At 32.7% G+C, this 18,693-nt stretch overlaps 1 protein-coding gene across 9 annotated transcripts in view; it reads right to left on the reverse strand.

The window, feature by feature from the left end:
* LOC130674842 (myoneurin-like) overlaps positions 1-18,693 on the reverse strand; it is a 230,982-nt gene that overhangs the window by 144,703 nt on the left and 67,586 nt on the right. Inside the window, exon 7 of one of the 9 annotated variants that reach the window (XM_057480266.1) lies at positions 4,788-5,633. The exons of 7 other annotated variants lie outside the window; for them this stretch is intronic. In XM_057480266.1, coding sequence (XP_057336249.1) covers positions 5,615-5,633 — 19 coding nt within the window. In that variant the 3' untranslated portion in view covers positions 4,788-5,614. Of the gene's footprint in view, positions 1-4,787; positions 5,634-8,457; positions 8,645-18,693 lie in introns of those variants that run through there. One more of the 9 variants, XM_057480263.1, reaches the window with a different exon arrangement.

An 18,693-nucleotide genomic window follows, 5' to 3' on the forward strand; every position in this document is an offset into this window, starting at 1 on the left:
TAGCGCATTAATTCTTGATCAGTCTGACTAGCAAGAATACTTCAACTGATAGCGTGCAAGGCTATTGCGATCCAGATTACAATAAACTACTCAAGTGCACAAGCTTGACTAGGCTCCAGATCCTTCTCAACACCAACTGGTTCTTTTAAGAATTCTCCAGCAAGTTGACTAGCTCTTCTCAGCGCTAGCCAACTAAACCTCCGGGTCCAGTAAGAAAGCTTCTCATCCATTACTAGCTCTTTTCAGAGCTAGTATACGATCAACAATAACATTAGCTAATTTTATTATATATATATGGCGGGAACAAAATTTTCCTTATTCTCTTAATTATATAGATTATTTGTTACGTTTAATATGCTTCTTACGTTTTATCATTGTTCAAAGTATATTCAAACCGGTACAAATTTTTATTAGGAAATTTCTATTTTTCAAACTCGTTACCTGTTTAATTTCAACATTTTATTGTTTTAATCATATTTAAACTAATACGATGACTGAGAAATCAAGTTTTAAATTTGTTCATTAGTTTTTTTAGATTTATTGTTTTTAAATAAGTGTCAGCAATTTTGAATAATTGTTGAGTATTAATAATGATGTTTTGAAACAAATTTATGTACTCGATTGTAATTTTAATTATTCCTAACCATCAAACCCTCCACAAAAAAAATTTATTTTTCCGATTTATTAGTTCTTATACATTGTATTTAAGTTCTCATTACTGAAAAGAGTATTAAAATTTTAAATATCATTGTTACACACTTATCCAAAAAATTAAAAGAACAAAAAAATTATATCAACGACAGAAATAACATTATTCTCTTGGAATTCTAAAATTTTATATTATAAATGTTTGAAAGTCACGCACTTACGAACCGGATTTATATCTTTCTTCGTTTAATTCTGTCCCACTCTAACAGTTTTAGGCGTTTTCTTTCAAATTGAGTCATTCTCTTAATTAATTAATTAATGTAACGTGGACCTAAGTCCGCCTCCGCCGACCGGAAGCCGAGACCTCACCCTTTTGGGCATACTCGCGTTGCGTAATCCCATCTTTTCTACACTTAAGCGACACTCTCGGCCGGAACCAAGAGTGGACATTTACCGGAGGTATAATCAAAAATCCTCATTACGTGTGGTATCTAACCACAGCCACTACGAGTCCTACCTCACTCGGGCCCACAGCACTCCTCCCATCTCAAGAAATAGAGAGACTCTGGTTGAAGTGGGGCTTGGAATGGGCCCCCCATAGTACCAATTCTGTATTGGTCGACATACCACTTAGTCAAGAGAGGACGTGGTACTCTTTCCCCTGCCTCCCGAAGGAGACACCCAGTTTTGTTTTCATCCATACCCATACTTCGCACATTCTCACACACATTCTTTTACATTCTTCACACATTCTTTGCACATTCTTTACACATTCTTTACACATTCTCACACTCACCTAACTTCGGACTAACACCCGAGATGCCCAGAGTCCTCACAAGTCGTGAGTTCTGTGCACCTATGCCCAGATGCTCCGACAACACCTGGGTGGATGCCAGTTGAACCGCGGTCTAGTACTCCTCTCCTCCTTCCTCTCTGTGTTGGAACTGGCTGCTGAGTTTTTGGTGGAGACAATCTTTGCTGAAACCATTAAAGACTTTAGAGGAATTTGGGGTGACAAGAACACGCCCGATTTGTGGCCACTTCGCGTCCCACCCTAGTCATTCTCTTAAAGCAGCGCCACCATAATTTTATTTGATTTTATGGACACTTTTAATATACAGAGAGAGTGCTCCTTACCTCTACCCTCCATAAATCGCCGCTTGGGAGAACTCGGCTATCTGGAAACCCTGTACTAAAAATTTACTGCACGATTTCAGTCGCGTAATGAGCAGATCGCCGCATTTTCCTAATCCTGTTGCATTAAAAAACTAATATTGAATTTCCTGAGCTAAACATCGCGATAAAATTGAGTGTAATAAATTATAGGATATTTGAAGAACGAATACTATTTATTGTGAACTTGTAACATACATAGTTATTTGATAAATAATAAAAAACTTGCGAAGTGCGGCGCAGCGCTCATGACGCGAGTGACGAAGGGTTAAAAAAAACCAAATTGATAATTATGGTATTTTCCATATACTCAACTGCAGGTGGAACTGAATAAAAATAAAAATTACGAAATTGGTATTTCCAATTAAGTTCCACTGAGCTGCTGTACAGTAGGCCAATAGATAGAGTTAAGTGACAGAGATAGTGGTGCGTGATATACATAGACCGTGTTATAAGATCCTCCTTTAGCAAATTTAGTGCACGACAAGCGTTAGTATCTTCAAGTTATTTCTGATGCAAGATTTCCTCAAGATACGAGTAGCTAAATGCACCAACATACTTTGAGCAAGATATACTCAATGTTCTATTTTATAATATCGTCTACAAGTTCTACAACAATCTTGTCTTAGAATCGCGCGACATATTTTAGGTACATTACAACAAAGACACGCTGGGGCTTTCCACAAAACACTTTCATAAAAATAGTACAAGACAGCTACAAGATTGTCTTGTGTACGTCATCTTAAGCTTGTCCATACAATATCTATTGACAGATTCTGTAACAGGGTAAAATAGATTCCCATGACTAATTATCAATATCTAAAATTGGATTTGTCCACGGTCGATAACGGGTCCTAATTATAACCCGGTTTATTGAATTGAGTGATTCGACATGTCACCGGGTGTCGCTAATCAGTGAACATCCGTCCCTCTCTTTGACTAATTAATTTAGTAGGGGAGAGTTTTCCGGGGGTAAATCAAAGAGACCCGAATCGAAGAGTTATAAGGGAGTGAAGTGCGAAAAATCGAGAGAGTCGTGAACGACTAAAGTGATCAGACACATTTTAATACAAGGTAATTATCCAAGTCTACGTCCGCTTCACGTGGAACGAGGCGATACATTTTATAATTTAACATCTTGATTACCAGGCTCTCCAGAGGCCATTCGCTTAAGTAATTACATAACATTCTAATGCGTGCTGATCATTGACAGATTTCAATCAATCATAACTTGTTAATTATATTCATTGGCGTAAAGAGGCAATAAATTAAGAAGCGAGAAGTTATTGAGGCAACGGAAAAACCTGGAAAATTTGGAGATACCAACATCAGCTACTGAACCGCATCCGACGGCAGAACAACCGCTGAATCTATCAAGTGTTGCTGAAATTATAATTGGAGGTAAATTATAATTAATTCAGTCCGCTGATTAATTTTATTAATGTGGCAAATTAATTATAATATATTACTTAATATCTTTCCGTTGATCGCGCGTAAAGAAACGGATAGTTCAGGCTCTCCAGCCGTTCAATCTCGTGTTCTCAAAAGTTCCATCGCGTCTCGTGTTGTCACCATTAAGTGTTCGAACTCTGTAGTAATTATTCAAGGCTCTAAAGCCAGAATAAAATGAAGTTGTCGCGAAAATAATCCAGTAAATAAAACTATTAATTTATAAATTTATTCCAGGCTCTCCAGCCGTTATAAATTACTGTATCCTAAGGTTAATACAGGCTGGAATTTATTCCGTCAGCCGCATTAATTCTATAATTCATAAATTCAATCAATTTACTCGGAAACGTCAATAAAAATCGGGAACCGCGTGACGCCAATTCACCGGTCGAAAATTCTAGTCAACCCGAAATCAAATTCTAGTCATTACGTGATTACTAAATTAATTTTGTTAATTAAAAAATCTAAAAACTAAATAAAAGATACTAGAGTTTGGGTTAATTAAATTTAGTGTAAAATTAATAAAACGGATTATTTTGAATGTGAAATAAATTTAATTGTGAAAATTATCAGTGAAACATTTAGGAATTGAAAGTTATAAATGAATAATAATTGTGGTAAATTAATCAGAGAAAATAATGAGTGGAAATTTATAAGTGGCAAAAATTAATTAATTTATGAATTACATTAAACAAAAATAAATTAATTGATTGAAAATTAGGAATTGTAAAAATTTAAGTAGGAAAAGTTACTGAGTATTGTTAAAACTAGAGTCAATTAAATTGTACAGTCAAGTTAATTAAAGGAAACTGTGTCTGTGATGTAAGTCCGGTGGACAAAGATTAAGTTAGGTTTAGGATATGTCCGGTGGACACTAGAAATAAGAAAATGCGGGTTAACGTCCTGTGGACGGTTTTTTAAAGTAGAATTAAGGAAAATAAGGTTTAACGTCCGGTGGACGGTTTTTTTTAATGAGAGTGTGTGTGTGTGAGTGTGGAAACGTCCAGGGGACGATATTTAGTTTGTCATAAGTTTAGTTTGTCATAAGATTATTAACTGTCATTAAGGGAAAATAAATAATAAGCAAGGTGCTTAAGGTTATTAAAATTAAAAGTAAAGTTTAAATAAATTTATTTCAGCCTGTTCACTATTCCTCTCCTCTCTCACAAAATATAAAATTTACGAACGACCCTGAGCATATAAAATAATTACATTAACATCCGGTTCTGGAAGGCCGAGTTCATCTTCCAGTGGCGCCCTAATATTTGACTATAATACTTAGGTGCGACCAGACTTGGCAAGCTAATCACTCTGTCATAATTCTTGTGATCAGTGTCTCGATCAGCAACTTGTAATGAAAATTGTTACATGGGTATCTCTTCTAACTTCTATGTACCACGACTACTTGAGTCTTTATTAACTTTATAGCCATTGGAAAATAAAAAATTACAAAGTATTAAGTCCAAGCTTTTGACTTCTCATATGAATGATGTTAGGAAAGTAGCAACTCAAATTGATTATACAGAATATATAACGCATTTATTATAATAAAATGAAATACATTACAGAATAACAATTTGTTGATTGAAATTTTTTTTATTCTCACAACGATTCCATGCTCAATCATGACTTATATCCTCATAAATGATTATTATTAATACAGTATCGATCAATAAAATATTGCAAGTAACAACATTTGTCATTCGTGACTAAAATTCGTGTGAAAATATTTGCCGTACAAAAGGAAAAGTAAAAAAAAAAGAGTAAAGCATATTCCATGGACATTTTTGATGGTATTACTTTCCAACTGTTCTGTGCACATAATTATAATGAAGAAAAAAGGTGTAATACACCAATACTATATTACATCCGGATATTCATTGTTATTTTTTTTTAATATATTACAATCCTGTTTATACAAATGATTTGAATCAAAATAAAAAATTTCACAACTTTTTTTTCTATTGAACAGCATTTATTGACACCAAATTTAAGTCAATTTTTTTAAGAAAATTCATAAGGACACGTTTAAATGAAAAAATTAAGTTTCACAAAATGAAAAACAAAGTTATGTTTCAGAAGTAGTATTCATATCAATTACTATAAGACTTGAAAAAAAACATGGATTAAATCATGGTTAATACTTTTGGACTCATCGATTTGATGCAAAATTTCATTTATAATAATTAATGAAAACAATAATTCGAAAATAGTTAAAAAAATTTTTCAGTCATATTTTTCTTACTAGTATATACAAAGTGTTGACAAGTTTTTATCTCGTACATTTTATTTTTACTTTTATTTTTACAATCTTCTTGTGTTTTATTATTCACAGAAAAGTCATCTACATAAAAAAATATTGTCTGCAAAAGAAATAAGTACAGTTATTATACTAGTCTATATGACATTCATTAGACACGTACGCAATTCATGGTCGATGGCAAATGCAAAGTTTTTCTATTCTATTATTAACTGCTGAATACCAACATAATTGTCAAAATTTGAAAAAAATGGTGTGTTCTGATTAAACTATTATTTTCTAAAAAAAGTTCAGAAATCATTAATAAAACAATAAATAATTTCCTTCTCAAGTAATATGGATTATTTTGGACAAAAATAATCAACATATTTTTTGTCTGAACCTAGTATAATTCCCACAGCAATACATAGTTTTAATGTGAGACTAAAACTTTGTGTTATATTATTATAGCCAATGCCGTGGTGTCTCCAGCGATTACATACTTATTCTATAGCAATTGTTGTTTCCTGTGTTTTTACCTCATGTTATTATGAGATAGATATAAAGTGTCAACAAGTATTAACAGAAGGCGATTAATATCCATTTTTATAATTATTGAATTATTGATTAATATTTATAAATTTTTCGTCTCAATTGTTGATAAAATATCTATTATAATACACAATGCTCCTATTTACATAAACTCTTGCATGTCAATAAAGTAAGGTTAAGCTCATTTTATTTTAGCTGTGGTATTATGCCTACAGTGATTCCAAATTTTCTAAAAGTCAGTATAAGTATTGCTCTGTCAAATAAACTTTAGTATTTTTACCACAAGAATACCAGTAGTGCTACCAAAACAAAAAATTTACTAGCAGGAAAAAAACTTTTTTGTCAGTGAAGTAAACCAACGAATGGCCAAAATGATTTAAGAATGGAACCATAACAAACTTTTTAACACAAAAATTTTTATAAAAAAAATGTTAAATCCAAAATCGAAATAATTATAATTGTAAGGGTATGGCATTATTTCCTTATAACTAAAAACTAGGTCAAACCTCCTTCAATAACTGAAGCATTCAAGCACTGGGTTTTTAAACACCTAAGCGGAAAAAAAAATCGGTCTATCGGTTGACCCTGCGGGCCAGCCCTAAAACTTCCCGTTGTTTTCGAGCTCCTTGATCTCTAAAACATTGTTGTGAATACATTTTCGAGCTCGTTGAGCTCAAAGATACCTTTGTTTCCATTTTTTATGAGCTTTTCAAGCTCAACAGGGTTACGTTTTATGTTAAGGTTTAAAAATTTAGAATCTAAAATAATAAATGAATGAGCATTTTTCATATTTGTTCACAACTATGTTCAATAATTAGCTCAAAAATAAGTATTTACGTGATACGTTATATCTATATCGTGTAAGTGTATCCTGATACGAACGAACATGACGATTTTTACGCAATCACTTTCAATGACTTATATAAAGAAGAACATATTAGTTTTGAGTAATTTTGTTCAGTAATTATTATGTTATTCAATGAAAAAAGCAGATATTGATTTAACATTTATTATTCCGTTGACGATATCTCTCGAACGGATTATCTGATTGGGACGTTCTTGGCAGCAATCGAATTATTTTATCGAGTTCTGGAGCTGAGTAGATTTTTTAATTGATCGATTCGATAGTTCCCGAAATATTCACGAAAAACGAAAAAAACTATTTTTTTTCATTCTTTCATCGACGATATCTTTCGAACGGATTATCTGATTGAGACGATTGAGGTGGCAATCGGAAGCTTTTATTGAGTTCTAGAGCTGATAAAATTTTGGGAATGATTGGTTCAGTCGTTTTGACGATATTTGCAAAAAACCGTTTTCTGCTGTTTCTTTCGTCGACGATATCTTTTGAACGGATTATCTGATTAAGACATTCTTGGTGGCAATCGAAAGCTTTTATCGAGTTCTAGATCTGATTAGATTTTGGAATTGATCGATCCAACAGTTTTCACAATATAAAAAAAAACGAAAAAAAAATTTTTTTTCGTATTTCTTAAATATCTCAGAGTTTATTTGACTAAATGATCTAAAATTTTTTTGAAAATCTAAGTTCAGAAGATATCTTTCGAATGCCGCAAGAACCATCTAAATCGGTTTATCCATCAAAAAGATATGAGAGGTTTACATCCACACACACACACACACACACACACACACACACACACACACACACACACACACACACACACACACACACACACACACACACACACACACACACACACACACACACACACACACACACACACACACACACACACACACACACACACATACACACACACACACACACACACACACACACACACACACACACACGCGAACACATACATACATACATACAGACATCGCTCTGAAAATGTCAGAATAGCGTCCTAGCACCTTCAAATGTCGACATATGATGAAAACCCGGTTTTTGAAAATCGGGGTGAAACCAATAACTTGCCGAATTTTTTGAAAATCGTCGATTTTCTGCGGGAAGTTAGAAATATCAAAATTTACTCGAATCATCAATACTTTTTATTGTTTCAAATATTACTGCGGCGTCCGGGCGTGATTTTGTTGTATATTATAAATTTTAAAGTGAAAATATATGAGATCTGTTAAAATATACTTATGCTCTAAGAAAAAAAGTACAGGATAAACATATAGTTTTTAAAATTTCCAATAGTAAAAATGATTATTTTGAATCGTATAGTTTCATTGACAGGATGATATTTCTTACACTGATTATAGTAAAAATTAAAACTTCCCAGGAAGGAATCGCCAATGGTATCAATTGGCCGAGTCTTGGGCCAGTTGTAATTTGACAAGCCTTGGGAAGTGACCATGGAGCCAGACTAGGTCCGAGCCTAGGCCCTATGGTTTATTTTGTTACTCCCAAGCCTTGGGGGTAACCATAGGGCCAGATCAGGCCCGAGCTTAAGACCTATGGTTCGATTTTATTACTCCCAAACCTTGGGGGTAACCATGGGACCAGACCTGGTCGGAGCCTTGGTCTACTCGTTTCATTACTTTACATTAAGCTTCGGGAATAATCCGCCAGAGCGTGTACTGTCTACTTTGATAAACGGTAAACATAACCTGCAAAAATATTTTAATTTATCACCATGTCTCGTGAACGTTCCTCTAACTCAAATTCTTATTATAAAGTTAAAAAACAAAGATATTTGGAAAATGCAACATCTGACTCTGAGTGGGAGATACAGCAAGTAGCAGTAATGTAAGTGAAAAAATAATTGGAAATTATAATAAATCTAACAACGATAACAATAATCACAATAATAACAGTGAGCCTGAAATTTCTTTCAGTAAGTTACATCAATTATTAATATTGAGACAATGTGAATTGTCATCTTCGTCCTCAGCCTTGCGGTTTCCAATTTTCCCCGTCTCGTTGCCGTCTGAAACTACATAAGGCATAGTGACATGGTCACATGGCTGATTGTCACGTCGACGCAGGCCCGTAAGGGTGTAGTGGGGACAGAGTCCCGAGATTAGCCCTACGCCAAAAATTATCGGTCAATCACTTCGATCCTGGATCAATTAACATTAAGACGTATAGATTATCTGCTATTGTAATTTACTAGCACTTTATTTGTGATTCTGTTAATGTATTAGCAATTTATTTGCAACATTCTGTACATTACTGGAAATTATCTTGCGACTAAATTTTATTGTTTAGTTATTAATTCTTTCAAATAAAGTTTAAACAAATTAAATATTACTGTACGTTACCGGCGGTATACTCGCAATATAAAACTATACTGTGCCGTCTACATTACATCCAGCGCTTGCATTTTCTTGTAAGTATTTTTTATCATTATAATTGGCAATAAACAATCATTGCAATTGTTAATCATTCACTGTATCTATTATCTGTTCATCCTATTCGCATCCGAAAGTACTGGTAAGATTATTGAATAGTTTGAATAAATAAATATTAATTAAGTTACAAGTAGTAATTCGACTATCGATAAGTATAATCTATAATTTTATAAGCCGTGAGGTAAGTTCATAAGTTTTCTCATACGTTGCCATGTTGGAATAAGTGCGGGTTCTTGCTTTGCAAGAACCCTAGCCCATTGCTCTGTCCCAGCAAAAATGAAAAATTCGTAGACGCCAGCCTAAGCCAGGGTTCAACCTGCGGATTCTGGTGGCTGCTGGGTAGAATCGCAACGAGGAAAGGCGATTTATCTCAATATATACTATAATTTAATATTAATAAATGGTTTATGATGGAATATTTTATTTTAGGCAACTCAATGAGTTACGAAATAACATTTTCGTCGGGTAGTTTCCATACTGAGCCCTTAAATGAAACGGTAAATAATGAAAATGTGAATTGTGATGTCCAAGAAAAAAATGTTTCAGATTCAAAATTTCGTTACTTGAGTAATTTCTATTTTTATAAGTTTCTATTTAAGATACATGACATTTTTTAAATAAGTACTTTACTACTGTAATAATTACTTTACTATAAAAATAAAGTTCATAATGGAAAATTAAACGTTTAAAAAATGGTATTAGTCAATCAATAACAAATCTTTTGTACATTTCATAAATATTGTACACCTAGTCTTCATCCATTGAATTCTGAGGATTGATCCGAGCACGTTGTTTGGTTTTTTAAGGCTCGGTCCAGATCTGAATCTGACGTTTCTGAAGACTCGACCCAAGCCTGGTTCTTTTTTTTCCCGAGGCTCGACCCAAGCCTGGTTCTTTTTTTCCCGACGCTCAACCCAAGCCTGGTTCTTTTTTTCCCGACGCTTGGCTCAAGCCTAGATTTTTTATTTCCCGAGGATCAGCCCAAGCCTGGTATTTTTGTTTCCCGAGGCTGGGAACATGGCCATCATCCAAGGCTTGAACCAAGGCTTGCCCAACGGTTCCACCCAGGCTCGAGCCAAAGCTTGGAAACATTGGCTGACGACTGGCCGAGGTCTGGTCCAAGTCTTGCCCAATGGTTCCTTCCTACCAGGGATATTAACTAATATAACGAAATTTAAAGAAAAAGTGCAGATAACGATTTTTTTAGGAAATTTTATTCGCTACAAAAAAAGATCCTCTTAGTTAAGTGGCTCAAGTTCTTCGTTCACGTGATATAGGGATTTTAGTAGTTTTGTAAACAAAATATTTGTCAAAAAATTCCACCAAATGCTATTTAATTTCAATTTTAAATCAGTAAATAATTTTCGTTTTATTAATTTAATCCAGTCATTAAAATCCGAAGGGGTCAAATTGATGAACTTCGGAAAAATTATTGACAAATATTTTATTTACAAGAAGAACTTGAGCCTTTCAACTAAGAGGACCTTTTTTGCAGCAAATAAAATTTCCTAAAAAATCGTTATCTGCACTTTTTCTGTAAATTTCGTTATTTAGTTAATATCAACTAAAAACCCAAATTATTATTAAAAAAATTATTTTCAAAACCAATACAGAAAAAACAATTAGAGTCCGAGTAAAATTGAGGAGACTTTTGAAGAGTATTAAATTACCTACAAAATGCCGCAAACGGCGATCCGATTACTTGAAATGCGGCTGAGTTATAGAGAATTAAAAAAAATCCCAACTTTGCTATGTATTTTAAATGGGAAAAGTACAAAATCAAATGTAAAGTATTTGAAATTAAAATTAAGGGCTGAAACTTGCAGAGAATTTTTTTTCTAATGTCTATAACAATATTTTCAAGTGGAAGTGAAAAAAAAAATAAAGTCGTTCAAAACCAATCACTCTAGTTTACACACACGCACACACACATACACACACACACATGCACACACACACATACATATATACATACACTCGGACATCATTCTGAAAATAGTCAGAATAGCTTCCTAGACCTCAAAAGGACAAAATCTGATAAAAACTCGATTTTCGAAAATCGGAGTAAAAACAATAACTTCCCGAATTTTTGAAAATTTACAATTTTCTTAGCGGGAAGTTGAAAAAATATTAATTTTCGGCACACCCTACCCTGGTTGGAAAAGTGAATTGAAAAGGATTAAAAAAGCACACATATTTAATACTACTTAATACTCTCCAATACTCTTGATTCTCCGGAGTATTCAGATCGAACCTAAAATATATCCTTTTTAATTCTCCTTCATCTAGCGAAACAATCATTATCATTTTAGAATTAAAATGAATAAAAAAGGATTAAATATGTTTAATCCTAATTTATCCTTTTTAATTCTAAAAAAATATGGCAATTTCTGTTCGCGCTGGGAATTCGAAAGGATAAAAAAGGATATAAAAAAGTTGAATTCTAACTAATTTTTTTTAATTCTAAAATGATATTCAATTTCTGTTCCCGCGGAGAATTCGAGAGAATAAAAAAGAATTCAAAAATTTTAATTTTAACTAATTCTTTTTAATTCTAAAATAATATTCAATTTCTGTTCGCGCGGAGAATTCGAGAAAATAAAAAAAAATACGAAAAAGATTAATTCTAACTAAGTCTTTTTAATCCTATAATAATGTTGCAATTTCTGTTCTCACGGTGGATTCAAAAGAATAAAAAGGGATTCAAAAAGTTTGATTCTTACTAATTCTTTTTAATCCTAAAATAATATTCAATTTCTGTTCCCGCGGAAAATGCGAGAATAAAATAGAATACGAAAAAGATTAATTCTAACTAAGTCGTTTTAATTCTAAAATAATGTTGCAATTTCTGTTCTCGATGAGAATTCGAGGGAAATGTAACCATAACAAAAAAAATATTTTTCTTTTTAACTTTAAAAAAAAATCATAATATATAGTAATTATGTATTTATTAAAATTTTATTTTGGGAAAGAATAGAAATAATAGTTTTATATTTTTTTATGGAGGAATTTTTGGAAAAAAAAGTAATTAAAAGAGAAAAGGCAACGGGAAAAAAATTTAAGAGTGAACGTGAGACGCTCGCCGACCGACAATTCGGCGGGAGATAATAAGTGAGCGAAAGATAGTTCCGCGCTCACCGCTAGAGCGTGCGGGCTTCTTGGATACGGACACTTATAGTAGAAGTGTTAAAAGCGGATGCAGCGGACGTTATCGTCACTTAGCACTCCACAGCTACCATGAGAACTTTAGGTACAAAGAAAAAAAAGAAAACTTGAAACAAGAAATAAAATGTCTTCGAAATTTTTTTCTTGAACCAAGCGAAATTTCTTACTTTATTGAAGTAAAAAAATTATTTGGATCAATAAATTGTTTCCTTCGCGGAAGACATAATTTTCTTAGTCTGAAATATAAATTCTTTAAACCAGGAAAAAACTTTCGTGGTTGCAAAAACTTTTTTTTTGGTTCGAGAAGATTTTTTTTTCAATTTAACAAATTTTTTTTTTGGCTGAAAATTGTTACGTTTTTAAGTCAAGAAAAAATATCTTGAGTTAAAACGAAAAAGTTTTTGAACCATGAAAAATAATGTTTTAAACCAAGAACAAATTTTCTTGCCCCAAGAAAGTTTGTTCATGGTTTAAAGCATTATTATTCTCGGGCCAAGAAAGTTTGTTCTTAACTCGAGAAATTTGTTTCTTGTCTATAGACTGTTACCTTATCGAGTTAAGAAACAATGTCTTGAGCTAAAAAAAAAAGTTTTTGTACTAAGAAAAAAAATTTTTTAAACCAAGAAGAAACTTTCTTGGGCCAAGAATTTTTTTATTTGTCGCAAACAAAAAAAAATTTTCAGCCAAAATATTAATTTCTTTAATTAAGCAAATAAATCTATCGAGCTAAAAAATTTCATTTTTTTTCGTTTTATTTTTTTAATGAACAATTTTTTTTTTGTTTAAATATTACAAACAATGCTGTGAGGCAAATAAATACTGTATCAGAAGCATTTATAAGGGACGGGCAAGTTTCGCAATAAGTTAAATATTTAAACAAATTGAGAAAAAACTATTACCGCTTAACAAAGGAATCGAACCCAGATCGATTCGGCGTCACGCGAGAGCTTTACCAACTAAGCCATCCCAGCCTTTGCTAGGATACGTTTACTTTGCCTACATATACTAAGCTACACTGGCTTATGGTCAGTCACATTTTTAAATCCTAAACACAATTTCGACATAAAAATAAAAAAGTTAAAAAAAAAAAAAAAAATTTAATTACAAAAAAAATTGAGAAATTATTCAATATTATTTAATTACATTAATTAATTAATTTATTGTAATAATATAATTTGGTTATTTAATTTTTAATTTATTTAAAATATAAAGGTGGACTCAAAATTCATTTGCTGCGCTAGTGTGAGAAAGAGAGAGAGTGGGGAGTATTCATTCCTTAGGGTGCGAAGGAGGGAGCACCTATGAGTGAGAAATCTGATTTTTCGTGTGATTGGTCAGAGAAAGTACACTATACTCAAACCAAGAGTTTAAATTTCTTAAATTAACTTCCTTTATTTTTAGTTCGAGTTCGTACCGTTCATTGTTTCAAAACATTACAGTTCTTTACTTAAGTGTATAACTTTCTCGAACTAAATATTTTTATTTCTTGGTGTAAGTAAGTAACATACTGAGGTTAAGAAAAATTATTATTAAACTAAAAATTGCAAGTTTTTAAAACAAGTAATTCTATTATTGGACCAAGTATGAAATATGTATTGGCTTAAGAATTTTTTTTTTCATTGAAGATTTAAAATTCAAGAAATTATTTCACTTCGTTCAAGAAATTTCCGGTTTTCATTCCACTCGCTGAAAAATTTCTTGGTTGAAGAAAAATTTTCATGAGTCAAGATTTTTTTTTTCTGTGTAGCAGAGTGGAAATTACCTACTGGTAGTGGCGCAGTATTCCCTGCTCCACGTCCTATATATATATATATACAGTAGAACCTCGATAACTCAAACCTCGATAAGTTCAAAACCTCTGTAACTTAAAAATTTTTTTGATTCCCTTCCCTTCACAGCTTAAAACCTCTATTACTTAAAGTACAAAACCTCGATAACTCAAACAATTATTTTGAGCATTGCCCTCGATAACTTAAAATAATGTTTTGGTGGCCTCCATAACTTAAAGTAATATCATTGAGTCATCGTATTAAGTATGTATGCAAACAAAAGGTTTCGCCAAAAGCTTAATTGATTTTCACTTTAGTCTTTCACTTAATCGGGAACTAGGGAAATAAAGGATAAAGGGGAGGGGGAGGACCTTTACTCAGTAGGAATTTTCATATAAGAGTAAATATATATGTATAAATAAATAAAAATCTATCATTTCTATTGAATTATATGTATCTTTTTCACACTCAAGTTTCCAATCAATAAACCTCGTTAAGTTAAAAATTTTACTTTAATAACCTCTCTAACTTAAACTCTCGATAAGTAAAAAACTCGATAACTCAAATTTTTTTACGTTTCCCTTGAATTTTAACTTATCGAGGTTCTACTGTATATTGTAACATGAGGAAAATTCGACATCGACCCGTGGTTTAAAAATTATTTGAAATAATAAATCATTACCCGGTTAGCAACTTTTGGTGACATCTATGACGAAAAATTCCGACTTTGACCGAGCAAACGATCCAACGCATGGATTGAAACGAGAGATCCGGGATAGACGCCGAACTGAACGGCCACGTTTTTTTTGTATTTGAACAATTCGACCCGACCAAACGAACAATTTTTGATTCCGACGACTGAACAATTCGATTGGCGACATTTAAGATCAATCCGAGTTTGATCAACGAACAATAATTCGCGACAATTAAGTACGACCGACAATAACCGAGATCGTGAACAAGTGAACAAGCCGAAGCCTCGGCCCGAAAACTGAACAACGTGTTCTAGTGAGTTTAGTGTGAACAAGTGATCCGCGTTCGTGTAGTAATTAAAAAATTAATAATTAATTACGCGTAAAAATTATAGGATCGTGCAATTTAACGTGTTACCGAAATAAAATATTATTTTATATTTTATTTTATTTCAATCGAGCAATTCTGAGAATTACGGATTATCCGTGTCTCATTCGCAACAGCAGTCTTGTCACATCGCCGTTTACGAATACTCTGACGTCACTCGTCAAGTATTTCTTTAATACTTCCGCTGTATGTGTGTCTCCGGACAATAAAATTATATTATTTTAATTTCGTAAACTGACTGTGTTTTCTCTGAGCAATGAACTAATTGTGTTTCGATCAACTACGATTTTTTTTTTATGTTTGTTTGTATCGAGTCAAGCCGACAACGGCATTTATATTTTGTTGTAACCGATTATTTTTGTGAAACCGATCAATTTATTTTGTTTGTTCAATATATGACTGATTATTGTGTTGTGTTTAATTCTGATCAATTATTTATCGTAATCTTAAGTGCCTGACCTTTCCCCGATCCGCCACCCTGAGCCGATTTTGATAATTGTTTATTTGGTGATTATAAAATCACCTGGCGCCCAACTTAATAATTTTGAACAAGGTTGCCAATAATCGTAAGTGTATTCGGACTTCACTCCGGTAGATCCCCGGTGGTGAAAAACCCGTTACAATATATATATATATATATATATATATGTTATAACGCAAAAATTATACGCTATTCTTTGCGTTACAACTTCGTTCTCTGTTCTTAGCCTCCAGTCTCGATACTAATAGGGCGCCAGGTAATTTTTATCACTGGAATCACTAAACCAGTAAATTACGGAAATTTTGATAATTTTTGATCTGTGGAATTATCATCAAAATCACGCAGAAGTAAAATTCAAAACTTAATAGCAAAACAAGACAGAGACTGGAGCACTAAAAACAGAGTTACGGTATGCCGTGGTGTCGCTCAGTGTGTAGGTTTATGGAGAGAGGGAGTGGTCCGGGTTAAATCATCCCAAACTCGTGTAAATTATTAGCGGATTTGCAATTTTTATTTAACAATAAAATAAATCAAATACTAGAACATAATACAAATAATCTTACTCTCTATAACAAAATACTGAATCCGAAAAATACAACGATCCAGTAAATCCGAACGGCAACTTGGCATCTAAATGATGCGCGTCAAAACCTTATAACTAAATTAATTAAAAATAATTAATTAAAATAAATTAAATAACTGGAGCCAACCGATACTCAAATAGTACTCGGTGAACGGGAACCATAATCCAAATTCATTACTCTAGATATTTCCTTTAGCAAAATCGTACGACTAACATACCTGGATCTCATTTTGACGTTAATTAGGCAATAATTACCTTACTGACTAACATATTCTCTATAATTATTTTATAAAAATAATATTAACAATAGATCGCGAACATGACTCTAAACTGTAACTACTTTCTCATAATCTTCACAGACCTTACATCTTTTCTTTAACTAAAACCGTAGCATAATACCTCAAGATTCTAACTCAAACTCGATTAATTATTTATAATAATTATTTCATACCTGATTACTGATGAATAAAATATCAAGTAACGTCTCACACTGTTTAAAGCAATACTTCTGTAACGATAACTCCAACCTGTAGCTTTCTGAAGCATCACTCCTGACACGTCTGCTCGCTTCGAGCGACCAGAGTCGAATCTCCTACTGTACTCCCCAAACCAAAAACATCATCGCCATCTATACCGGCTCTCTATACTTTACTCCATAACTTCAACTCGATATTAAGTATGGATATCCCAATGTGTGCGCTCTCCTGGACTTGGCTTCGGTGAGATCGCAGACTAAAATTCTTAAATTTAAGTGACCAACGGTTACCCTCAGCAGCACACTGGTCAAAGCTGTCCACTGAGGCCTACCAACAAAACCCAAAACTCCAAAAATGACCAGAAATAGCGGCTTCCACAGCGATAGTGGTCACTAAACCATCGCTGAGTCCTGCCAATCATAATAACAAAAACTGATCTCATATTCCTAAGCCATAGTCCTTATTTTGGAGCGCTAGCATTTCAGCTAGACCTCTGCACTCCACCTGGAAGTCTCATAGGGTCAGGCAAGCATCCTGACATCAGATACAACCGGGTGGCAATTACTTGAGCCCCATTCCACGGTTGCTCCGACTTTTCCACACACTCAATAAACCAAAAACTGAAAATTCGAAAACTCAAACTTTATCTTTTACCAGACTCTAATCTCAACCCATATCCCATAATAAATTTCTCATATAAATTTTCTGTAGCCAAACGTTACTCCATATTTTATCCTTAAACTATATCTCGATCACCAAAAAAAACTGTATAAAAATTGTAATTTACTGTAGCTAAATTCTAAATCTTGAGTTACCATGCTCGGTTATGCCCCAAAATCAGTTGGTGCTTGTGACGTCAACTCAATCCAAGCCTCGTCGAAAAAATAACGTCACAATGTATATATATATATATATATATATTAGGGTGGTCCGTTTGGAACGACTATTTTTTTTTTTTTCGCTCCCACTGAAAAATATTGTTGTAGACATTGAAAAAAAAATTCTCTGAAAGTTTTAGCTCTTAATTTTAATTCTAAGTACTTTACATTTGATTTTGAAATTTTCCCATTTAAAATACATAGGAAAGTTGGGATTTTTTTTTTAATTCTCTATAACTCAGCCGCATTTTAAGTTATCGGGTCGCCGTTTGCGGCATTTTTTAGGTAATTTGATACTCTTCAAAAGTTTCCTTAATAATTTGGGTTTTTAGTTGATATTAACTAAATAACGAAATTTACAGAAAAAGTGCAGATAACGATTTTTTAGGAAATTTTATTCGCTACAAAAAAGGTCCTCTTAGTTAAGTAGCTTAAGTTCTCCGTTCACGTGATATAGGGATTTTAGTAATTTTGTAAATAAAATATTTGTCAAAAATTTTTCCCAAGTTCATCAATTTGACCCCTTTTGATTTTAATGACTGGATTAAGTTAATGAAAGGAAAATTATTTACTGATTTAAAATTGAAATGAAATAGCATTTGGTGGAATTTTTTGAAAAATATTTTATTTACAAAATTACTAAAATCCCTACATCACGTGAACGAAGAACTTGAGCCACTTAACTGAAAGGACCTTTTTTGTAGCGAATAAAATTTCCTAAAAAATCGTTATCTGCACTTTTTCTGTAAATTTCGTTATTTAGTTAATATCAACTAAAAACCCAAATTATTATTAAAAAAATTATTTTCAGAACCGATACAGAAAAAACAATTAAAGTCAGAGTAAAACTATTAAGGAAACTTTTGCAGAGTA

Source organism: Microplitis mediator, chromosome 9 (assembly GCF_029852145.1).
Source record: "Microplitis mediator isolate UGA2020A chromosome 9, iyMicMedi2.1, whole genome shotgun sequence".
NCBI lineage: Eukaryota > Metazoa > Arthropoda > Insecta > Hymenoptera > Braconidae > Microplitis > Microplitis mediator.